Genomic DNA, 25173 nt, shown 5'->3' with positions numbered 1-25173 from the left:
CTCGCGCTGGACGCGGCGCCGAGCGCTCCGCAGCCCCGCGCCCCTCGGCGCGGCTCGCGCGGCGCAGCTGCCGCCCCCCGCTCCCCCAGCCGCCCTTTACTTTCCCTTCCTCCCCTCGTGCTCGCTCCGCGTTTCCTCCGCGCGGTAACGCGGCGCGGTGGCTCCGCGCTCCGCCCCGCAGCCCCAGCCCGGCTCCCGGCGGCGCGGGCTCTTCGGCCACACAAAAACAAGCGCTCGCTGCTCCCCGCGCAGCCCGCAACACCCGCCCGCGCTTTTCCTTCCTCCCAGAAGGAAAAGCCCCTTTTCCTTCCCAAGCAGAAAGGGTGTAAAAAGAACAGAGGAAATGGGACCTAAAATCTCRCTGTGGCTTTTTGATTTTTTTTTTTTCCGTCAAGAAGGACTCTTTGTAACTCGTATCCCCAAGCGTGGCCTGCGCAGGGCTGATAGATGAGCGCGGGCTGCTCCTGACACGTAGGCATGGGTGCACGGAGAGCACAGCCTGGATGCTGTTTGATGCTTGGATTTATTTACTGCCACATTATGTAATTTGCCTGCATGATTTCTCTGGTGCGCTTCAGTATCGCCGGGTACAGCAAATAGTGCAAAACTGTCCGGGGCTGAAACGCTGGTGCCATCCCCGGGCTTTTAATTACATTAAACAAACATTCCTTTAATTAAAGGTGTTTGCTTAACATTCCTCATGACAGCCCTTGGAAAAACCCACACATCGGTAGCGAGCAAAGGGGATGTTGGCACCCGACTTCCACCGAATTAGACCTTAAGCTTCTGTGGCGAGCGGGGGCGACGCGTGTAGGCCATATGGCCCTATAGCAAGCTGGCCAAATGGGAACTGTTGCAGTGGTGGCGGAGCCTGCTCGGCAGCAGTGCGGCCAGTTTGCAGGATTCCACGGAGATGTTGGCGTGGCGGGTCCGGAGAACGGGCGAGCAGCAAGTCGTGTTATCCGCCCTCCTCTGCTGCCTGGGAGGCCGGAGGGCAGGTGGGCACTGGCGCTGTTTGGGGGCATGAGGGGCGGCTGCAGGAGGAGGAATTCAGGTAATAAGGACCTGCGTTTGTGTTGCATGGGAAGCTGGGGGAAGACRGAGGCTTTTTTTTCCYCCCCAGTAGCTGGGAAGTTTTGGGTTGTGCAGAAGATCACAGACTTCAGGGATGCTTTGGCTCTGCTTGCACAAACCTTCCTTCACAAAAAGGAATCCGCAGTAATTACGATGAGAGTGCTCAAATAGCTCTGTGACTTTGTGCTTTCTTACTTGCATGTGTGAGGTTAATTGCTTCATTCACAGACTTCCACCACTACCAACGGTGGAAAGCTCAGAAGGTCTAGGACAGATGAGGCCTTAGGAGTTGCATGGAAATAAAAAACAGCTCCTCAGAGCTGAGGTAGTGAAAGTTCCTGATCAAACCAGGGTGTCCTTTCTCCTGCTTGTTGCAGCAGGACCTCTCACTGGAGGTGCTCTGGAGCAGGACACTAGTCCACAAACTTCCTTTTGCCCAGTATTTCCCTGTCCTTGCCCTTCCTCTGCCTAAGCATGGTGAACTCAAGGGCAGAATTTGGCAAATGCTGCTGTGCTTGTCAGCATTGGAGCCCACGTAGGTGGGCCTGGTTCAGGTGGCAGATGTGCTTTGTGGGCACAGCAGCTGATGAATTTGCATGAAGATCACTTATGTCCTCAGATTTGTCTGGTAATTTTGTCTTTATATAGGCTATGCCATTGCAAAACTGTCTAGAATTAGCTATCTGCTGCAATTATTCATTCTTGTGAATGAATCTCCCAAACTCACCTTTTTTTCATGTGGACTTTTAGTGGCTTTATACTTTTTAGTGCTGCAAGTAAGTTTTGCAGCATTTGAGAGCAGAAAGTGCCAATAAAATATGTAGCCTGATCTATGTGTCACAGGGTATTGTGCCTCCAATAGCTTGTTACGCTGAAGCCCAACTTGTACGTAGCCAAGGATGCTTTCCTGGAAGCCAGGCTGCTTACGGCAAAGCACCAAGATGCTTCTTGAAGTTCAGTGTTGGGATAATGTATAGTCATTTCCGAGACTTGAAGCTGGTATTGGAGTTTGTTTCCACTAATTTCTTCTTTCAGACATATCATTACCATTTTGCCTGACAAGCTTTTGCAACTSTAAAGTTGTCAGATAAAGGATAACAGTGAATTTCTGGCATTTTTTCTTTTTTTTTTTTGTGGCTGGAAAGTTGCTTTCAAACATTGCATAAGCTCTAATACTTTTTACTCCATAGATACGACCTAAAGCTGTTCCCAGTGGATGGCAACTTCGGAGGTTTTAATTCCAACGTTGTTTATTTACTCTGTTCACTCCAGACCTATTCCACATCTTTCGAGGAGCGTTCTTACTTGGGAACGTAAAACGTATCCTAATTCAGCAGCTGAGAATCTTGACTCATTAAATTTCAACTGCTGTTTCTCGTTTGTGGAGACGGATGCTGACTCGGCAGGACAGCCGTGGGATTGAATGGCTCCTGCGGCCGGCACTTCGGGGGATTTGAGCGCTTTGCCTTTCCCCATTCACATCTAGGTCAGGTAGCTAGTGAAACTTGTTGCCAGACTGTGGCAAAAAGGCTCCTGAAACTTATTTGATTCAGCCATTRGGATGTGTATGAAGACTAGTGACTCCATCACTGCAGAAACTTCAGAACTCACCTGCCTCCAAGCAGCTGAGGGGGGAAGAGGATAAATTCTACTTCCAGTGCTTTATAGTCCAAATAATGGAGCTTCAAATATAGATTTTTTTTTCTGTGTTCAGGAAGTGGAATTTCCATAAATGTCTTAACTTGTTGCCAAGGCTTAACCTGCAACGCAAGCTGCAGCCTGTCCTTACGTGCCGTTGAGGTGGACCTGATCCAGCGGTCACCTGTCCCCAAGTTCCTTCCCTTATCTGCAAAATTTGTGTAAACTGAGGCCCCTCCGCAGACTCCACAGCACCAGAGCAATCCTGTGGCTTTCTCTTCGTTATCTCTAGATAACACTTTTTGTCTCTTGACAGCTCCATTCCATGCCTGAATTTCTCTTGTATTATATCTAGAGCTCAGACACACAATGCAGGCATCCTCCCGAGTGGCTGGACACTGTCATTTAGAAATCCAGTTTCTTCCGTGGATCCGATCCATAGAGATGAACTATCTCTTCAGGGAGGGGTTCTTAAGGACCCAGGTTGGGTTTGAGATACGGCATCAGAGTGGGATGGGGAATCTGATCTCCGCTGCCCACGTTCGTGTTCCTTTGGATAACTGGGAGTTGTGTTCTTGAGGTTTTTGTCTCGTTTTCTATTAGCACCAAATGCTTTGCTCATTTATTATACTTTTGTCAAGTCTGCTCTTGGTTTCCAAAGAAAAGCAGCCAGCAACTATGCATGTAAGCACTCCGTTTTTGCCTGCTCAGCAGTGGAAATGCTGGGTTTTGAAAACCACCTACTAATTTTAGGAGCTGAAAGGCTCCTAAATCCTGAATGTTGTGGTGGTTTTTTAAAGGCAAGTTAACAAAAGAACTTTACCAGTGTCTCTTAGAGGTTAAGAAAAAAAAAAGGCAGAGGGCTTTTACTTCATTTTTAAAACATCTTGAAAGATTTAAATTTGAGGAAAGGGGAGAAAGAAAGCATTTTTCTATAGTAAATGCCTGTTCTTTCTGCTTAGCAACTTCTAAGCAACATACTTATTAGACAGTGTTAATAGTGCAGCTTACCTTGCTCATGATAACATCTGAGTAGTAATTTTATCTGAGTGGTGACTCAAAAGGAAAATTCTGACAGCAGGCAAACAGTTTGAATCAAAGTGTAGCAACATAAAAATACATTTACTAGAAAAATAGACTGCACGTAGTGACCTTGGGTTTGAAGGTCAGCATGAAATTGCCTGAATAAAGTATCTCTGCTTTTTTTACCTTAATACGATACTTTTCTAGCATATTTTTTCAAAGCACCTCTGCATTGTTCCTAGTGTGGCCGGTTGTTTTGTTTACTGCACTACCGAGTCGTCGTTCTGGGCGGAATTACTTTGGTTCCTCCTGGACTTTGCTGTGACTGCAGCAGTCGGCGCCTCACGAACGCAGCGTGTGGTCAGGCGAGGGGCAGGCCTTGCTTTGAACCAGGAAACCGAGGCAGAGAGCATCCCAATATTTACACGTTTTGAATGGGCAAACTGATAGGCCCACATCATTGATTTTCCAAGAGAGTCATGTACACGGAATGGGAAAAGTCCCACTGATCTCAGTTGCTAGCTGTGCTCCTGTGTGTTAACAGTTGGATATCCAAAAAGCAAATGCAGGCCAGACTATTCCAAATGGAAAAAAGGGCTGAAATGATGTATCCTGCTGCTGACAACCATGGGATCTTGTTCTCCTGAGTGAGAATCTTTGGCAAAAGGAGCATTCAAAGACTGAACTACAATATATTTGTAAAGAGTAGCTCAATTAATACTGCATTAGGATGCTTTAACTATGGTGCTTACATTTGAAACYTTGATTTGCTTTTATAAAAAGGGCGTGCTTTTATTCTAATGCTTTTCTTTCCAAAACAAACTTCAAAAATAGTTTGCAACACTGAGCCACCCACAGGGATGATAAATGCAGATCTCTGCCATCTTAGCAATTAAAGTACCAAAGAGATGGTAAATTAAAGTTCTCTGAGGTTTTGCTCTTGATGAGGAAGAGCTTGTGAGCGAACCCAGGGTGATTCGTGACCACTGCGAGGAAATGGCCGAATGGCAAAAACAGACTTTGGTTCCAGGCTCTGCACAGGGGAATGCTTGGATTTTTTTCTGCTCATTTTCAACTAAAAGGTTGTCCTGTCATGTCCCCCCTTCTGCCCTAGTTTCTGTGCTTTGGCCAAGCAGTTTCCTCCCCGTACTTTAGATCCTCAGTTCACCCATCTATTCACCTTGCGAGTGCCTCCAGATTCTGCTCTCCTCTCTCCTGCCCAGCCTGGCTCATCCTGGCCCCCAGCTCCCATAGCTTTCCCCCACTCTTTCTGCTCCTGTCCTTCTCAGGGCTCCCAGTCTGTTTTCACCAAGCCGGCTCCTCAGTCTGGTTCTTGCCAACCAGAACCAGCACCTTTTCCATGGGGCTGCCAGGAGGAAAGCAGAGAGCACTTCAGGAGCATCCTGCTCTGGTGGATTTGGTGGCTGCTTTCAGTGCTCTCCGTGGTGGTGGCACCAAGCCGAGGTCTCGAGAGCGAGAGGGGTGTTTTCACACTCAGACAGGCTCCCGTGTACGAAGGAGCTGCAGAAATGTTCTCAGCAAGGCTGTAGTGTGAGATTTTTCGTTACTAACAAAGTAAGTCTGAAGTGTGAACACACTGGTAATTCCTCCTCCCTGCCCCGAGATTGTAGCTTGGTCAGATTGAGGCAGATTTTTGCACTGTGACAACATATCCAGGCTCGGCACCCCTTCGCATATGGAGTCTCTCTTCAAAGGTTTCCAGACTGATTTTTTAATTTAAAAGGGAGTAATAATGAAGTCATGCAAAAGCTTTCTCATAGCCTCATTCTTGGAACTGTTTTGGGTGAAACTTGTCTGTGTTGAAATGATACTTTTTTTTTCCAGAAAATTTCAAGGAAACCTTTACCGTTGCTAGCTGAAATGTGTTAAGTTTTAAACTGGCTAAAACAGGTTCTGTTAACGGGAAGTGTTAGCAACTGTAAACACATAGTTAGATACAGCAGGTTAACACACAATCCAGAGGGAGGATGCCGGTACCTGTTTTAACATGGATAAGTTAAACCATTTTCTGTGCTGGTCATACCTCGGTAGGAGGTACCATGTATGTATCTGAGCTCCCTACCTTACTGTTCAAGCAGCTTTGAGCTCCTCAGGCTGGTCCTGTCCAGCGTGGTGGTAGGAGCCAGGCTTTGCCAGTACATTGGTTTTGCACCTCAGGAATCAAGTGCTGGAAGCTCTGCAGAGTTGCCCTGTCAAAAGAGGAAAYGTTTTTCACTTTTTTTTCCAAAGAAGAAACTCAGAAAAAATATGTTGGCCRCCTTTGATGTGCCCCCCATGTACAGGTGTGTGCTGATGGTTTAGTATCGCTGTTCTGGTACAGGCTTGCTACCTGTACCTGTCCTTGCTAATATTCAGCTGTTATTCATGCAACTCAATGCGTGGTGTCAGGTAGCTGATGAATTATCTCAAATCCCAAACACTTTAGCTCTTGGAAACACGTCAAGTGCCCTTTATTGTTGCTTGATGTTGAGAGCTTTGCTAACATCTGAAACTAGCAAGGACTTGCACTAGATTATTTTTTTCTTTAGAAAAGGCATGAAATAGTTTCAGAGATGCTGCGATATCCAAAGCCACCTTTTTGTACYTTAGTAAGGAAACCAATTAATGAATTTTGTGTAATGAGTTCTATTTCCGCAGCGGCGTATGGGGCCAGGCTGGCCAGAGGACTGCGGCAGGGAGCTCACTGAGCGTCGGGGTAGGAGATGGGCTGCAGCTCAAGGTCCTGTTGCTGTATGAAACCTGCACTGTAAATAAACCGTTATGTACAGCAGGTTAATGCAGAATCCAGAGTACTTACGTCGACACRGCTACATTTAAACATTTTCTTTGTGTTGATATTCGCAGTGCCCCTGTGGCAGGGGCCATGCACCTATCCGAGCACTCTGGGAATTGGCAGGAGGGTTTTCCCATCTGGAGAACCCCAATGTGTTGCTCCTGCAGTTGTCCCCAGTAAAACCAAGGAAGAGAAGAGTGTCTAAGGCCAGGTCTGCTGCTGCACGAGCCAGGCGGCTCCGCTGGCTGGGGGATTCAGCCCTGTACCTGCAGAACTGCATTTCTGTGCCCRTATCCCCCCTGCTAGGAGATGTAAGTCGTCGGGAAGATTTGTGAGGGATTGAGAAAAAAGCAAGTGTTTCTGTGTGTTTTTTCTTGTTTATTTTAATTTTGGGCAGCTGAAAGAATGGAGAGATAATATTCCTGTCACAGAGCAAGCCAAGCACTTCACTAGGAAGCATATTAAACTGTTTCAGATGTTGCCTGTTAGCTTGTACTTTATAATTATTTATACAGATCTCTTACAGTTATTTCTATTGTTTGCAATAGCCTTTCACAATGTTGAGAATGTTCACTGCTGCTTTRGGCTTTTCTTTCCAGTTAGGGTGCTCTTTATACCTCCTTTTGCTTCCTCACCCCTGCCCCTTGTGTTTTCAGTAGGGATTAAACACATGTGTAAAGATTTCTGGGAACGGGCCGTGGCTTACCAGGGCACAGTTGACCTCCTGTAAACCAAATGCACGCCTCCTTTTTACAAGATCCTTCTTCTGGGATCTCTGTAGAAGCTTTCTGGGATCTTCTGTTTCTAACAATATCACATTTTCATTCTCTTTTCTGCACGGCCCTTTGCTTTGCTGGGCTCCGCGGTCCCCGGTGCCCGTGGAAGCGCTGCGCTGCCGCGCGGGAGCCGTTTAGAGGCTACGTCCTCCGCTTGGATGCTCCTGATATGTTTAGTTTCCTTAAATTTTTTGGAGAGCTGAGCTAGGCCTATTTTCCAATAATCTGTCCCCTCACACTCCTTAGACTGACCGATGAAAAGGGCCGGTTGAGACCCAACAGGGATTTCTTACAGAAGTCTTGCATAGATAGTGCGCTGGGACCGTTTTTCAAGTGCTGCATCCAGAATTCCTATCTGAAAATATGGGCTGTAAAACTCCGGGATATATTTGCCGATTTATATTCTAGATCAAGTATTCTCTCATGTATGTGGAGGCTATATTTATGAGCTCACTCCTATTGTAAATCTAATTGTGAGAACACGGAATGTTTTCATTGGCATTAATATTCTTAAGTAGTTACCAACAAAGATCTCCAGATGGTAAATTGTACCACAGGCAGCGCGACGAGATCTAGAGAGGGGAAAGATGGCAGTTCCTGCCTACACTCGAGTGAATTTTCCTTTGCCTGCTCCTGCTATAACAGATGTCTTCTTCTTCTTCATGCAGGGCTATAACTGAAGTACAAGATGGCACGAACCAGCCACAGCAACTATGTCCTTCAGCAGCTGAACAACCAAAGAGAGTGGGGCTTTCTCTGCGACTGCTGCATTGCTATCGATGATATTTATTTTCAAGCCCATAAAGCGGTCCTTGCTGCGTGCAGCTCTTATTTTAGGATGTTTTTTATGAACCATCAACACACTACAGCCCAGCTGAATCTAAGCAACATGAAGATTAGTGCTGAATGTTTTGATCTCATCTTACAGTTCATGTATTTAGGAAAAATTATGACAGCCCCTACCAATTTTGAGCAATTTAAAGTGGCCATGAACTATTTACAGTTGTACAATGTACCTGAATGTCTAGAAGATATACAAGATACAGATTCGTCTGGTTTAAAATGTTCATCTTCTGCTTCTAGCACCCAGAATAGTAAAATGATATTTGGCGTGAGGATGTATGAAGATACGGTTGCTAGAAATGGCAGTGAAGCCAACAGGTGGGGCATGGAGCCGCCAAGTTCAACAGTAAACACGTCCCATAACAAAGAGCCCGACGAAGAAGCTTTGCAGCTGAGCACTTTCCCCGAGCAGCTCTTTGATGTCTGCAAAAAAAGCAGCACGTCCAAGTTCTCCCACACAAAAGATCGCGTGTCCCATTCCCGCCGTTTCGGAAGGAGCTTCACCTGCGACAGCTGCGGCTTCAGCTTCAGCTGTGAGAAGTTACTGGATGAGCACGTGTTAACGTGCACGAACAGGCATCCCTACCAAAGCGCCAGGTACTACAGTGCTGAAAAAAGTGACTTTAGCGAAAAAGACTCTTCTAAAATGCTCTCTGGACAAACAGAGAAGTATAAAGGGGACACGAGCCAAGCTGCGGATGATTCCTCATCTCCCGTGTCAAACATCACAAGCAGGAAGAGCAGCACGGTTGCATCGGAGACATCGGGTGAAGAAGGAAGCAGGGCCTCTGAGAGGAAGAGGATTATCATCAAGATGGAACCAGAGGACAGTCCTGCCGATGAGCTGAAAGATTTCAATATTATTAAAGTGACGGATAAAGACTGCAATGAGTCTTCTGACAACGATGACCTTGATGATGAACAGGAAGAGCCGCTTTACAGATACTACGTTGAAGAAGAGCTCAGGGAGAAGAGAAATGCTCGGAAGACTTTAAAGCCCCGTCTATCCATGGATGAGGATGAAAGAAAGTGTTTAAAAAGTCCCCGGCACCTTAGTAGGAAAGCTCCTTCCGTGCAGGAAGATGTGGAGAACGCTCCCTGTGAACTCTGTGGGCTAACAATCACCGAGGAGGACCTATCTTCCCATTATTTGTCCAAACACATAGAAAACATATGTGCATGTGGCAAGTGCGGTCAAATCCTGGTCAAAGGCAAACAGTTACAGGATCAYGCGCAGACCTGTGGAGAACCCCAGGATCTGACCATGAACGGTATAAGAAATTCTGAGGAGAAAATGGACTTGGAAGAAAACGCTGAGGAACAGTCAGAAATAAGGGACATGATGTTTGCAGAGATGCTGGAGGACTTCAGGGATGGGCATTTCCAAATGAACAGCCTTCAAAAAAAACAGTTATATAAGCACTCGGCCTGTCCCTTCCGATGTCCTAATTGCGGCCAGCGTTTTGAAACTGAAAACCTAGTGGTTGAACATATGTCAAGCTGCCTAGAGCAAGATCTGTTCAAGAATTCCCTTATGGAAGAGAACGAGAGAGACCACAGACGTAAGCATTTCTGCAATCTTTGCGGGAAAGGATTTTATCAGCGGTGCCACTTGCGGGAACACTATACTGTTCATACCAAGGAAAAACAGTTTGTTTGTCAGACATGTGGGAAGCAGTTCTTAAGAGAACGCCAGTTGCGGCTCCACAATGATATGCACAAGGGAATGGCCAGGTATGTCTGTTCCATTTGTGATCAAGGAAACTTCAGAAAACATGACCATGTACGGCATATGATATCTCACTTATCAGCTGGAGAGACTATATGCCAGGTCTGCTTTCAGATATTCCCAAATAATGAACAACTGGAGCAGCACATGGATGTTCATCTGTATACATGTGGAGTGTGTGGAGCCAAATTTAATTTGAGGAAAGATATGAGATCTCACTATAATGCCAAGCATTTGAAAAGAACATAAGCATAAACATACTGTTAAAGCATTAAGTTGTCAGCAGAGAGAACACCAAAGCAAGGCATACAGTATAGTAGTAAAAAATTGAGAAAAATAATATTGAAAATAAGTCTCTTTTTTATTATTTTTTTAAGACCCTCTTAATCATAGGTGTCTATTTAGGCTCATTAAGTATATAGCTTTGAAAAGCATCATGTGTTTAATTATTACATTTTCACTGTTTCCTAATATCAGTTTCTGTTCTTAATTTTATTGTTTTACTAGTAGATATACAAATCATTATTTTTAAACTGTAGATTAAAAGCACAAATGTTACCCCTTCACTGACTGCTATTAAACAGTTCTCCGATCCATGTCCATAAGATGAGTGCTTTAATATTTCCCTGTGTTGTTTCTTCACGTGAAAACTTTAGATCACAGTGATTAACATGGAAGAGCAAAATTGTTCATAAACCTCAAGTTAATTTTGAAAATGAGAAAAAAAAAAACAAAACCACATGCCAAGAAATAATCCTTTGCTCTCCTCTGTAATGGCAGAGGCGGCTGCCCCGTCCCTCTGCTTCTTGGCTTTGTGGAAATTTGCATCCCACTGTGGAGAACACGTAGGCCCAGTTAAACCTTGCAGGCTTGGACTGGTGTGCTGGGAAAGGGAGTTAATGACTGTCCTGATAACCAAGGAATATCCAGCTGACTGGTCATTTTCCAAACTTGAAATTCTAGCAGAGCTGTAATGGGCACTAATGCTCAACGACTCATGTTGGCCTTTTGTTTTCTACCTGTACCTATGTGGGTATTTATATATATATATATATATATAATCTGCTCATCTGATACACGAGGGAAGAGTGGTTATGGTGGATTGCTAGGAATGCAGAATTGTGATTTGCATTAAGACTGCATTTCCCAACCCAGCTGTAAATGGGTGCCCTGCTGTTTTTGTTGGGAAGTTCAAAGTGGGATGGGTGTGAAGATAGTCCCRTTGCTTTGAGGGGTGGAGGGGGGAAGGGGAGTGCGGCTCATGTGAACCTTAGATTTTTTTGTTTCTTGTTTTCATAATACTTTCTGAATGTTCTGTTTTTCAACAAGAATATAACAAGAAAAGACTGCAGAGTTTGCTTAATAAATGTGAAGACGTTTTACGCCTTTTAAGATTTTTTTTCCTGATTTTAGCGTAGCCCTAATCTGTGTAGCTTGTCTCTTAACTTAATTGAATTTTAGAATCCTACTACGTGTCAGCTGACATCCATTCAGCAAGGCTGCTTGGCCTTTGCAAGAGCAACCGGCTTGGACTATTAGGCACCAGATGTCTAACTGTTTGCCAAGTGCATGATTTTTAACGGGGGAAAAAGCAGCATTCTAGTATTAAGTGGCAGAGAACACTATTTAGAAATAAAGCCTAGCAGTGCTTTCTCCTTGCAGGTCTCGCTTTATCGGAGGGCAATGACACTGTCTCCACTTGGAGCCATGGAGAGGGAAAAGTAATTTAGATAATTTAGATCCCTGTGTGTGTCAGTGGTGGAGTTGAGAGCGGTCAGCCCAAGGCTTTCCCCGCTGTGTCACTTGTAGCATTGAGTTTTGCACCTTGCTCTTTGCTCATGGAGCAAGGTGTCAGGCTCTATGCACTAAGCCGGTGGATGATCTCCACTGTAATCACCTACATTAGTGTCTATTCCCCTATTCATTTTCAAACGTGCCCTGGGCTTTCTCGGGGTTGCGGGAGATGCGGATCCAGGGATGGAGCAGGGAGCAGTCTGTGCTTGGGCTTTGCCTCTGAACTCGCAGCTGGCCGAGGGCTGTAGCTGCCGTTGGGACCTTTGGCATTTTGTGGTCTCTGCTCAGCCCTACGTGTTTTTAGTACAGTGCTGAAGCCAGCCAAGGCCTCAGTAACACTGGGACAGAAAACACCGCTGAGGTTAATGCACACTAGCATGTCAGTTATTTCAAAGCTTCTCCCTTCCAAAGGATTTATTCCACGTTTCCCATCCCAAACTGGACTGCAGCTCAGTATGTAAGTGTTGAACAAATAATCAGGATGGCTGTTTTAATGCTCTTTAGCACTGAAATCAGTGCTAAGGAGGTGATAAGAAGCATCTTCAAAAGACATTTAACTATCTACTAGGCTTGTCTTGGAGATATGAGTAGTTGGTCAAAGGAAGTGCTGTAGTTGGAGGGGGGAGGTTCAGACATGGAAAAACTCTCTGACGTTCAYGTTACCTGTCCAGACACCAGCTCCAGCTGAACTGCGGGGAAGCAGCCAAGGGAGGCAAGGGCTGGACTGGAGGGAGCAGGAGAGGTGACAGGGAAGTCTTGTGGCACAGGCTGGGCTGGGAGATTTGGGAAGCTCACCAGGGAGGCCAAAACTGGCAGAGCCCAGGGAAAGAGAGAACCAGCTGTGCAGGGGGAAGAGATCCAAAGGTGGTGAGGAGAGGGACCTCGGCGGGTGGCCGTGTCCTGTGGATGCCTCCGTAGAGGCCTAGGTCTGGGCTCTGCTGGCCACGGCAGCAGCTCCCAGTCGGAGCCTGCAAAGTTGAGGCGGGAAGCGGTGTTGGGATGCAGGGCTAGAGACCAGGAGGAGGCGGCTTGTGCAAACTGAGGTGGCTCCAGAACGCAGCGGAGGGCTAAGGGTCACCTGCAGCCACTTCTGCTCTGACGAAGAGCTGTTGCTTAAAATGCATTGATCTGAACTGACCTGAAACCCAAGACTTTCACAAAAAAAACCCCAATTTGCTTCTCAGTGTGCGTAGCCTGCCAGCTAACGAAGCTATATTGAAGAATTGGGAATGATGGTATTTCTATGTCCAAACACGCTGGGATACCTCTCTATTTCTGTTTTAAGCTAGGTTGTAGTAACCTTTCCCTTCTTGAGGGGAAAAAAAGAGTTTCTAAAGTTTGTTAATACCTTCCCTACTGGACTTGAATTAATGTTTTTCCCGCTCTTAACAGCAACAGTTCCTTGGAGTTCCCATGCATGAACGTCCAGACTGAGGCTCAAAAAGAGCATGAACAGCTCTGCAGGGAAGCTCAGCATGGATCTTGTTTGTAGGCAGAGAAACAGAATGACTGAAATAGCCCAGAAAGTGGTAAAAGCAGAAAAAAATGAGGAAAAAAAATCAAAGATACTAAGGAATAAAAGAGACAGCCTGGCTTGTGAGTAGCGAGGAGAATGTTTAAGGGGGCCTGGAAGTATGTGCAGGAACAGCACTGGAGTATGGAAGAAAAGGGCTGGCAGGGCAGGAAGGGTTTGGGTGGTGAAAGCTGGGGAAGGGGGTGCCTGGTGCTGGGCACTGCAGGGAGTGGGAGTTTTGCCCAGCACGGCAGCGGCCGCRGGAGCCCCCATGGCAGAGCTCCAGCCCTCCCCCTGTGCCCACAGCAACAAAATTGCTCACTGCAGAGCCAGAACAAAAGTAGACCCAAAAGAACAACGGCAGCTACAGTATCCTAGAAGTCTTATGGTTACTTGAAAGGTGCTGAAGGGGAAACAAAAATACCTCATTTGAAGTTCTGTTTCCTCTATCAGATCTGTACTTTTCAGTCATCCTAACGCAGGTCCTTTGTATCTCCCTCCTGAACTGGATGCTGCATTAGAGTGAAGGACCTGTAAAACACAGACCACTCTGTGGATGTGTGAGCACTATCACATTCGTACACATAGAGCTAGAATAAGGCAGGGACTTGCTGGAAWTTCTGCCTGATGTTTCTAAGTGATTTGCTTTTCTTACTGCTAGAGGACCCCTTTCTGCTCTCTTGTTTTTCTCATTTTGGCAGCAGTGTAGGCTACAGCTCTGAAAAATTATTAGTAGCCTGCGTAGCTCTTGGCTTGCAGGATTTACTGAAAGTTACAGAGAGGAAATTCATAATGATTGGAATGAACTTTAAAATATACAAAAAGAAAAGCTCTCAAGCCTCTTTTTGAGTGTTAGTTTCAAATGTTAAAATTATATATACGTGTGTTTATTGGAAGGTAATTTATTCAAAAGCATTCACATTTGTGTATAACAATACTTGTAATTAACACAGGGATCTTGATTTGGRTAGACTAGAATATAAGAGAACTCAGAATTATGAATTTCAGTTTTCACTGGGGGTTTCTCCATTTAACATTTTCAGTTAGTGGAGAAAATACAATTCAGTGCATATTTACTTCATAGCCAAAACCAGAAAATACACCGTGCTTGAGACCATATTAAAAATGTGTTGTTGTAAAAGGGAATAATTTGACTTTGCTATTGTATTTGAACATACTGGTGCTAAAAGATCAAGGAAGGACACGTCAGTTACTGATAGGATGTGAGTGAGTTCCTCACGGTGTTGCCTTGAGCTCCGGCAGCCCTTTCCTCCTCCCTCYGTTGCCTATAAGGGTCCCCTATGTGCTGTGCTCTGCCCCCTTGCCTAACGTGTTTTTATACGGCTTCCCCAGCCCACCCCTGCCCCGTGGGGCTGTTTTGCAGCTGGATCATTCCCCCGGCGTGCATGAAATCCTGTCCCAGCGCCAGAGCAGCGACACGAGGAGTGGGTGGCTGGAAGGGGGCTCCTCTTCAAGGAGCTTCATGGCAGGGCCTGGCAGCAGCGAGGGCCCGGCCCGAGCCTCGCTCCGGGCCCGTCTCCCCAGGCGCCCTCGTGGAAGCTCTGTGCTCAAGTTCATCTATTTCCTGATAAGGAAAAAAGGCAGCGGGGCCTCCCGCGTACGGCTGAGCCGCATCCACGCTATCTGCCCTCTTTATGAGGATTGGAAGCCTTCCTGCGCTCGGCTCACCCCTCAAATATGCTCTGGAGCTTTCTTTGTCTGGAAATAGCCTGCCGAGCGCTCAGCCGCCTCGGCTCCGCCACCACCAAGGGCTCTTAACCCACAAGGGCTCAGAGGCAAGAGCTCCCTTACTTCCCCAATTCTGGGCTGCCCTGAAGCTTGTCACAGAGTTAAAAGACCCACAGGACAAAGCATGACTAATGGGACTTCATAAAAGCCTGTGCAGGCTGAACATCAGGAAGGGGCTTTTAGAAGGCGACACTTCTGTAGTTCTCAGTGGCTGTAAACTCGTTTTCTAAGTTGTCRTCCAACTTTCAAAAACCTCCTGAAGTAACACTAAGGGGTATGTTCTTGAGATGTGTTATGTTATTATTTTAAAGGGAGAAGATGTTAGAAAACAACAGATTTTGTAAACTGATTTTTTTTTTCTGCCACTTTTAGAGTCACTTCTGCAATTCTGGAATTAATTGTGATTTTTTTTTTCAAGAAGAAAGACAAATGTTAATTTGTTACAGGACGAGAGAGCACGCAGCTCAGGAGTCAGCTCATTGTGACTATAGATGTTCAGCCCTGAAAGAAAGTTTGTTCCTTTTCATACACTTGAAGGACTAGGTTCAACTTTACAAGAGAAAAGCTATCAGAACTTTCCTTTTACCTGTTTTGTCTGTAAATGTCTCATTTTTCTCTTTAATTCATAGGAAAACAGGAAAAAATCTCTTTAATTTGCAGGAAAACAGTATTGTGCATCCTACTTTCAGAGTAGCCGTTTCCAGCAATCTGCACATATTTCCCACCAAAACTTACTTGACAGCATATTTTTAACATTTCATGTGAATGCAAGCAAGGGAGAATAATAAAATGAGATGAGAAATGAGTACATAGTCAGCCAGCGGTCAGAGCTTAACTTCCCGTCTGTTTTGCCCCTGTGGTGTGGAACAGCTCCTCCCCAGAACCCAAAATTTCAGACCCTTTCGGTGCCCTTACCTCTGGTGAAAGTCCAAGTAGCACAAGAGCAGCAGTGAAGTATTTTGGCATGCCCTGTATTAATAATCTCTTTATAAAATACTCATCTGTTCCACTATGGAGAAAAAAATATAATTTTAACTTGTCTTAATCTGTATAATTTAGAAAAAACAAAAATATTTAATCCTTTCCTGTGTCTTTTGGCATATGGGAACTATAGTAAATCTTCCTCCAGCAACAACCACAAAAACAATCCCGCTTTTAGCATTTCCTGTGGGTGAATTAAAAAAAAAAAAAAAAAACAACAAAAAACTAGCCCTTTCAGAGCTGCTCAAGAAACAACTTCCCTCTCAAGCCCTGATGCTGCTATTGGTTTTACTCAAGCTGTGACTGGCATCAGTGAGACTTCTGGGTGTCAGTTTTTTGCTCGTAAATAACAGACGATTGCCCGAAAGTCCTGTGGTTCTGTGGAAAACCCAGAACTCCTGACATGGAATGGGAAGAGATTATTTCCCAAAGACCTCCAAACCCTGGAAGCCCTGTGAATTGTATGTAAAGCCTGGGTTCTCAGCCTGTCTCCCTACCTATAAGACGCAGATCCATCAGTGTCAGAGCATACCAAGGTCTCTGCAGCAGCAGTGTTGTTAATGCTAAAATCTAAATAATTAGCCTTTTCCTCTATGTATTCTCTGTCCTCCCCTAATCAGAAGGTTGCTCTTTTCAAAATTCATCATTTTGGCTCTCTGCTTTCTGGTTTCTGAAATGTGCTGTCTTTCTTTTACAGCAATGACTAGGGTTAGAACCTCACCTTTTAAATGGTTCTCACATGTTCATAAGAATCCACTCATTATTAATATAGAAATGTTAAAAGGAGTGAGGGTTGAAGACATAACTCACGGGTGCTCTCCCCTTTTTAAAAGAACCATTCCACTATATTGGAGGATTATCAAAAGGATTATCAAAAGGATTTCCGCTTCAGAAATGAATGCTCCCCAAAAAGGAATAGGAGAAATAATATAAAGTCTTCTCTATAGCAAAAGCCCCAGGACCATGAAAGTTTGTGGAAATACAGATAGAAAGGCTATAAACAGACTCTGCTAAGTATTACTTTTGGTTTTGGCAGTAGATGCAGCCGACTGACGGTGTCTGTTATGTTCCTTCCTTTTACACGAGAACTTGTCGTCACAGCATTTGTTCAGCATGGTGCCTCTGCCCTGCCTGCAGAGTTCCTGTCTCCCAGGAGAAAGTCCCAACTACTGAGATTCTGGTCTGTTGCCAGTGTTTTTTTAATTATTTATACAAAGCGGAAGCACTTCAAGAGACTAAATTGAGAATAGCCCTCCTCCAGCCGTCATTGATAGCTATGACAGTAGTGTGCAGGGAGGAAATACAGAATAAGATTCCTTAGAGCAGACACAGACATGGACTTAATACCTCCTACAGCCCAGGAGGGAGTTCATATCTATGAGCTGCATTTCTGTTGGGTAGATCTAAACCTAATTCCAGTACACTTGCTATTTGTAAAAACCTATTTGTAAAACACATCACCAATTATAGCCTGGGTGTCTGGAATTATAAGCTCCACCTATGATGCTTTGGGACAGGATGGTTTTTCACTTAAATTTTACTAGCTCATTCTACCATGGTCATTTATGTCACAAAATAAAAAGCTCCTGATCAACAATAACTACAAAAACAAAATGTAAGACACAAGAAATCTTACACTGTAATTGCTACAGTTCTTTCTGCTTTATTTTGCTTGTGCAGACAAACAGTTAAATAGCTCCAAGGTGGTTTCCTTGGGAGAATGTGTTTATTTGATCAAATTCAGTGTGGCCTAGACCCCAAATATAAGTTCTAGTTTCAAACAGAGCGCTACTGTAAAAGTAGAACTAGTGTGTGGCCTTCCAGACCTCATGAAATATGTTGGTTTGTTACAGAGTCAAAATAAAGCTGTTCCTTAAAACACATACATTAACTCCCTGTCTTTCACTCACCAGAATCTTTTCTCTCTCATCTGCTTTTTCTTCCAATCATTAGGATTGTGTCTTAATCAGAAGGAACCTGGCTGAGCTATAGAGTTCTTAATAAAAAGCATGTATGGTATGAATGGAACATCCTGCCTACTTTAATCATTAAGGAATAGGCTTTGGAGATACTGTTCCTGTTTATTAAGCTTTGAAGCTCTAAAAAAATGAGATTTTTAGAACAGGACTTGCCTTTTAATTTCTGATTCCCTTCATACTATAGAAAGCAGGATGAGGAAGAACAACAAGGGTTCTCCTCTTCCAAGTGGGGCCTGGAAGATCTTGCTAGTTTGGGGGCTTTATTGCCTTTAGGTGGCTGAATCTTCACACTTCTGATATATGCTTTAAGCATTAAAAAGCATTATTAGTACATCATGTGTTAGGCCAGGTTCACCCACCTAACCTAACAAGTCAAGCTCCTGTAAATGCTATGTTTTTTAGGAACCCGGTTATGCCAAATCTGGGGGAACTATCCTTGCTCATCTCCAGTTCCTCCTTTCATTTGTAAACTTCTAACTAATCACAAGTTTTCTATTCCTTCTGTGAAGTGGAAGAAACTGCATCTCTTGCAGTATCTATGAAGTGCTTTAACTTTTTGCAGATGTTAATGTATTCCTGTGGCGGGGACGTATGGGCTCCATCTGGTGGCTAATTTAAAATATCTGTATTTCTATTTTGAGAAGATAACCAATTTTACAGTTTAGCTGAGTTTAATGTGTGAAGATTGCAGGCAGAGATCCTCTTGCAATTGTGCTTTTCTTTAGCTGTTCACTGGGGAACTGGACAGTTTTAGAGAGTGGGAATAGGACCAAACGTTTCACCTCTAATCTAGCTCACTATGGACTAAAAACTGTTGCCAATGCAGCTGTTCATTTGTGTTCACAGTTCTGTGTGTAAACYACACCACCACGACTGACACTAATTAATAGTATTTTTGCAGCCTCATCAGAAAAAAATTAATATTTACCAATGGCAACCCACCTTGCCACACTCAGAGATGACCTCTCGCAGCCGAGTCGAGTGTGGGAGTGTAGAGGAGCTCAGTCATGCCTCGTGCCTTGTGCATAATCTGCAAATAACAAAGATTTTGGACTGTAAAATACAGCTCAGCACCTTAATGAACATTGATTTTAAACATTGATATTGCCTGGGTTAAAAAAAAAGTGGTTTAAAGATTTGCATATATACTGTAATTAGAATGCACTTTTTCTCCTTTGCTCGTCTGGGTCAGTCCAACCTCAGTCAAACCTTGACTGTCTACAAATGGCATCAGACCTGGGAAAAAAAGGGCCTCCCAGACGACTTCTTGGCCCAACATGGAATACATGACACTGCATAGGGGGCAGATGCCACATAGAGATGACTCTGGGCCAGGCCACGTGTGAGACGGGTGCCTCTGACAGGCAGGATTTGGGACCTTCCCATCGAAGGCATGCGGGCAAGTTTAGCCCTGCACTGCCTTGAGGATGCTCTAATAAGTCATATAAACAGCTGGTGAAGCTGCTGCATGTGCAGCCTCAGAACCTTTGCTGCTCTTCAGTGCAGATGCAGACACTTGATCCAATGATGCTATGATGTATATGAAAACATCAAGTGTAAATTAGTAGCTGAAGGTAGTACAGTAGCACACTTGATGCAATGTGATTGACATACTAAGAGAAAGAAAGTGGTTTGTTTACATGAGGGTTATTTTAAAATGTTATATCCATGTGTTCCAATGTTATTCACAACTTATTTCCGTTACAAAACTGCTCCATTTATTGTAAATTAATTTGGTCCACAGAGACATACAGGAATTGTAAATGTTTGTATCATTAGGCTGCATTTAATCCGAAATAATAATCTGTGAGTTAAGTAAATGCATAATGGTCACCTTTGAGTCAGACAAGTGCAAAAACAACAAGAATAAATGGAGAGACACATATGAAGCAGTGTAAAGAAGTATCCCAGAGTGGTGGGTCTTCAAGCTAGGAGAAGGATGAGGCTGAAGGCAATAATGCTCTTGCAGCTGCTTGAGCATCCACTACCCCGAGCCACAAACCACTGTTTGAAAGCAACAAACACACAGCCAAAACTAACTTCGGGGAGGGGTCTTTCTTCAGCCAATCTTTAGCAGCTTTGAAAATGGAAGCAAAGGAGAAAGAAAAAGTGAAATAAATGCCAAGTTTCTGCAACGAGAGCAGAACTTGTTGAGGATTAAGCCGTGTTTTGGTGGGACAGGGGTTGAGGGAAATGAACTTGTAAGCAGAGTTTCCCATCTTGGTGCTGGGAACACAAGGAAGGAGGGGTGTTCACGGCAGGGCCGAACCGCCGCGAGGTGGGAGGGCCCCGTGGTGCTAGCAAATACCGTACTAGGATGTGGGCTGCTGACCTTTAATGTTTTTCTTGCATTTCTTTTCTGCATGGCAGTAGTGGAATAGGGACTTCTAAGCTTCTGAACAACTGAGAGAACCAGGTTTGAAGAAGACATGAGGAAGAACCATTCGGCAAAAGATTTCTTAAAAACTCAGAACCGTGTGTGCCAGATCTGACTTGGCATCATCATTGCTTTTTTGACATACCACTTGCAAAAGGCGCCAAAGCAGTCAAATTAGAACACCCAGTTAAAGCTCTTTTGGACTCTTTTCTGTTCTATAAAACTTACCTCCTTGTGACTATCATTTACATATGTCAAAATCTAAGTGACGTCTCCTTTCGCAGAGCAGATAGCCAAGAGAGGCAGATGCCAGGTRTTAAAGGCAGTGCTCAAATGAGTCTGCAAAGGTTGTTAATCATGTTGGACTGCTCCTTTTTCTGAAACAAGGCTTCCTGACCAAAACYGGTCAGAATTTTTAGCTTAAACATTAGAAGTGTATACAGTGAACTAAAACTTAAGCATTTTGTAGACAGTTACAATGCTAAACTAACAAGTGCTAAAGAAATAATGTTTTAGTCTCAAGTACAAAGTGAAAGAAAAGTGAAAACTGAGCAAAAAGGGTCCCTGAGGAAGGACAGGATGGTGAGATAGATGCAGCTGCCTTTGACACCCCTTGTCACCACCACCATCACTTGCAAGCTGAAGAGGAGCTTCCATGCAGCACAGTGCTTAAATATGGAGAGTGAAGAAATGGTGCTCGGGTCTTATTACAAGAATGGTGAAAAATTGTGACCAACAAGGAGATGAGTAAGCATGAAATAATCTTCACAGGGCAGTGTGCACTTTGTTTTGGATCTAAACCTTGCAAACGCTGGCTGGAAGAAGAGAATAAGGCATTCATGTTCAGATTTGGGTACTTCAGGAATCCTAATATTTCCAGATAACCTAAAGGGAAAAAAAAAAAAAAAAAAAAGCAAAATGAGGCAATGTTTCAAATTTAGGGCCAGCCAGCATGTTGTCCCCCAGACAACAGTGAAAGAGATTGAGACTTGTAAGCAGACTAATCATGCTGAACTATATTCTGTTGTAGTTATGCATTTTACTAACTCTAGCTGTATCTATAAAAGGATGTTTCATTGTTCAGTATAACTGTTATCTTAAGAATCATTTTATTTAAAATTGGCATTTTTGTTACTATTGTTATAAAGTGTGTAAAATACTGTCTGTATTGCAGCTTGTATAGGGGCATGTGTCTTTGCTTGCTTTATTCTTTTTGAGTTTATAAAGTTGCTATATAAATGCAAGATGGTGAGATATCTTGGAATGTGGTTATTTAATCTGACTACATAGTCCTGAACATTTCAGCATACAGATGTTTAAGGTATCAGTGTTGTTAACATGTAACATCTTCAACATTAATACAGGCATTATAAATTCTTCAGTACCATACTGGAATGCTGACACTTCTGTCACTTTGGCTGCCCTAGAATAATGCTGAATATCTAGAAATAGGTCCAGAAAGCCCTGGAGAACTACTGTGGGAAAAGGCAAAAAACAGCTAGAAAAATCTAATTTAAATCAAAATTAAATCYAAAGCTAATCTAAAGCTAATGCAAAACGGAATGATCTTTCCCTGGAGTCCAGGGATGTTCACAAAGCAAAGGGCAGCAGGGGAAAACGCTTCTAGCATCACCTCAAGTTAGGCCTAGGACTGCTGGGCCAAAGGAATCTTTTTAAGCGTAGGAAGTCTAGAACAGACTGTGACTGTTCTGTATCTTAGCAATTACTTGCAGTCTATGTAAAGCACCAGTGAGGACATACCAGGTTAGTTTTCATTATCTTTAAAAGTTAATCTGTGCTTTGATATAGTATCTTTAATAAAATGTTCTTACAAGTCTGCTTATTATTCTCATTTAATTCCATCTCATGCCCAAGCTGAAGAAGTCCCAACAAGAAGGGTGAAGTTCTAATTAACAGCTGCTTCATCTGCTTCAGATTTTCCCCTGTTCATTTAATAAGAATAAAAGGGTGAAAACCAAGATGAGCAAAAATGAGAAAACAAGAGGAACTCATAGCAGCTACAGCTCTATTTTCATCAAAGTCCTTTGAACTAAGCATTAAAGTGAGAGTGATTAATCCAATTATATTGATTTGTATGAAGCACTGATCCTCRACTGTGTTTACGGTACACCGTTTTTCTTGTTTATGACTTGTCAACATTTCACAACATTTCAAATGCCAAGAATAGTAGGAGTATTTTGTTTAACCCCACTCAGATCAGGTAAAAAAAAAAAAAAAGATATTTTCATGTACCCATCGCCATCACTATTTATTCATCTATCCATTCACAGACAGACTTTTGATATTTTCAAACAATGCCAAGCAGAAATAGTCTTTATACTAGAAGAGTAGATTACAAAATCGTCTTGGCAAAGTAAAGATATGACCTGAAAACTTGAAGTGTTCCCTAAGAGAAACAAGTGCAAGTTGGAATCATTACCTACCTAAGAAAGAAACAGCCGTGTAATCTCCATTGAAGATAATTTGTCCTATAATGGATCAAGTCAGCAGTATCGCGCTGTTGTAAATAAATATAAAAATGGAAATGTCTAAACCAGAGTGTAATATGGTCATGGCACTTGAAAAACAGACCCTAAACACATACAGGGATTCAGAAGAAAGCAGTAAGATTGCCTAGAAGTCTTGAAAATATTGCCTTTGATAGGCGGAAATATTTTTGGTCATCCTACAGAAGAGCAGGCAGAGGCAGAACATGCTGATTTTCACACGTATAAAAGGTGGTTGTAAAGAAAAAAAAAGAGTAAAGGAGTAACATGTTTTCCCATTTCCACAATGAATAGCAATAGAAATAATGGGCTTAAATTGCAGCTATGGATATTTTGGGTTGATAGAAAGGGTGGTCTAAATGACCTGCTGAGATGYCTTTGGGATCAGATTCAGATTGCAGACAATCTGCTCCCAAAGACTCCCATTTTCTCCTGTCAATGGAGCTGGCACTGGTGGGAAGAAAAGGAGGCTGCAGCTATRCAGAATCACAGGATGGTTGAGGTTGGAAGGGACCTCTAGAGATCATCCAGTCCAACCTCCTGCTCCAGCAGGGACACCCAGAGCACGGGGCACAGGGCGGCAGCCAGGCGGGTTGGGAAGATCTCCAGAGAAGGAGACTCCACAACAGCCTCCCTGGGCAGCCTGTGCCAGGGCTCGGGCACCCTCACAGGAAAGAAGTTCTTTCTCTGTGTTGTTCTTCTATCTATATGTGTATCTATCCATACAGCAAAGCAGTCAAGAAATGAAGAGACAAAATGCAGAGCACATCAGCTTATCTAGTTGCTGCTGCTAACCTCAGCTTTTAATCATGCCCCAGCAAACTGTCAAAGTGTATGTAAATAAGAGCACTCGAAAACCACTTAATTATAAAATAATCATTCCTTGAAACATCAAGGGTTAGTATAAGCAGTGCTGCCACCTTCAATGAGTCTAATCAATCTAATGCAAACTGTTTTGCAATGTTGGAATCGGCTGTTTTTAAATAAAATCTCTAAATACTACCCAGAAAAATCTTTAAAGTGTAACCTGAACATACGCGAAAGATTAACAAGCCACAAGGCAAGTAAAGTCCCATGTGTTTTTTAATCTCACAATTTTAAACTAGGCTTATAATTTTAGAAGGTCTGACTCATCATTTCTGAATTTCTGGTTTGGCAACACCAAATTACCATGCCCTATATTCTGGTATTCCGAATATTTGCATAGCACTGATCACACATTTGAATAACTTGCAGAAAACATGTTACACTGAATTATAGTTATTTTTTTTTCCCACACACAAAAAACACATTTTTCATTTAAGAAAGATCATGCATTGTATCTGCCTTTCATATTGCAGGTAGACTGTGTGCAAAAGGGGTAGTATATAAGGACAAAATAACAAAAGAAGTTACAGAGCAGCCCACAGCAGACACTGCAGGTTTCAGTACAACAGAACATTGTCAGAAGAATCTTTTTTTCTCTTTTTTTCCCCATTTCAAGCATTCGTACTGTACATTTGAATTGCAATTTCTATGCTTTTGTTCTCAAGTACAAACCAGATGGGTAGTTTCAGTGATAAAGGATATCATGACACAGTATTATTTGTACTTAGAACAACTGTTGTTTGGACTTGACTGAACTGTGACTGATGTACTATAAAATAATTTGTTTACTTTCACAGATATAATCTGATTTAAGCTATTTTCTGGATATTTTTATAGGCAAATGGTTAACAATTTCCTGATTTTAAGATCTAAGATCTTCTGATCACCAAGTCTCAAATCCTGTATATCAAAGCCATTACATTTCATCACTTTAATGAGCTAAATAGCTGATGTCTGATTAAACCTTAGCTCATGCATTTTTATACTGCATTGCCTTATGAAATATGTGGAAATGCATTCTTCCTTTTATCCAGAGAAAGATAAGGGTTGAGCTCTCAGTTCTGCTCCAGATACTGAGCTCTTGCTTCACTGAAGAAATCTAAATATCATCTTCAATCTGCCTGGGTGGTGTAATTGGGWATAGCCTACAGCTTATTATGTAACATGGGCAAACAGGAGACACTAAATACAAATAAAAGGAGCAGAAATTGGCCTCTGTAGTTCCAGGAGTGCCAACTTGCTCTTCTGGGAGTTACTATCAAAATATGGCTTAAAAACTCAGTATGGGGGAACCACAGCAAGCACTGCACTAAAGGAAACATCAGTCTGTGCTCACTCTTTAATTTCAGAACCAGTCTGTTTGGGTTACCTGTAGCACGGCTGCATATGAAGCAACATGAAAGGCAACCATGTGGCTCTTCCCATAGGAGAGGATGACTGTAGGGATGAGTTGGAGCACAAATTGTCCTGCCAGCCTGGGAGAACTGCTGACAAAAAGCAGCCCTGTAGCTGCTCTGCTGAGAAGAGAG

At 43.4% G+C, this 25173-nt stretch overlaps 2 protein-coding genes and 1 long non-coding RNA gene across 5 annotated transcripts in view; 1 reads left to right on the top strand and 2 right to left on the bottom strand.

The window, feature by feature from the left end:
• The window catches only part of ZBTB25 (zinc finger and BTB domain containing 25), a 25224-nt gene extending 6351 nt beyond the window's left edge, over positions 1-18873 (bottom strand). The window contains exons 1-3 of one of the 3 annotated variants that reach the window (XM_026039227.1): positions 18836-18873; positions 13609-13715; positions 5819-5945 (exon numbers count right to left, since the gene is read on the bottom strand). The gene's annotated coding sequence lies outside the window, so the exon portion shown is untranslated. Of the gene's footprint in view, positions 1-5818; positions 5946-13608; positions 13756-15848; positions 15883-18835 lie in introns of those variants that run through there. The other 2 variants (XM_026039228.1, XM_026039226.1) reach the window with 2 other exon arrangements.
• ZBTB1 (zinc finger and BTB domain containing 1) lies at positions 7969-21966 on the top strand. Its single transcript, XM_026039223.1, has 2 exons — positions 7969-9882; positions 20264-21966. The coding sequence occupies exons 1-2, from the start codon at positions 7994-7996 to the stop codon at positions 20298-20300; spliced, it is 1926 nt and encodes a 641-aa protein (XP_025895008.1). The 5' UTR covers positions 7969-7993; the 3' UTR covers positions 20301-21966.
• Positions 18871-25173, bottom strand: LOC112947194. Its single transcript, XR_003249361.1, has 5 exons — positions 25014-25173; positions 22715-22788; positions 22103-22213; positions 21072-21155; positions 18871-18923 (listed from the first exon to the last, which is right to left on the bottom strand). It is a non-coding gene; the product is annotated as an uncharacterized LOC112947194 (long non-coding RNA).

This window comes from Nothoprocta perdicaria, unplaced genomic scaffold (genome assembly GCF_003342845.1).
Source record: "Nothoprocta perdicaria isolate Ctin4 unplaced genomic scaffold, notPer1 scaffold_223, whole genome shotgun sequence".
Classification (NCBI taxonomy): Eukaryota; Metazoa; Chordata; class Aves; order Tinamiformes; family Tinamidae; genus Nothoprocta; species Nothoprocta perdicaria.
Note: the sequence above shows the minus strand (reverse complement) of the source record. Positions and strands in the feature narration are given on the sequence as shown.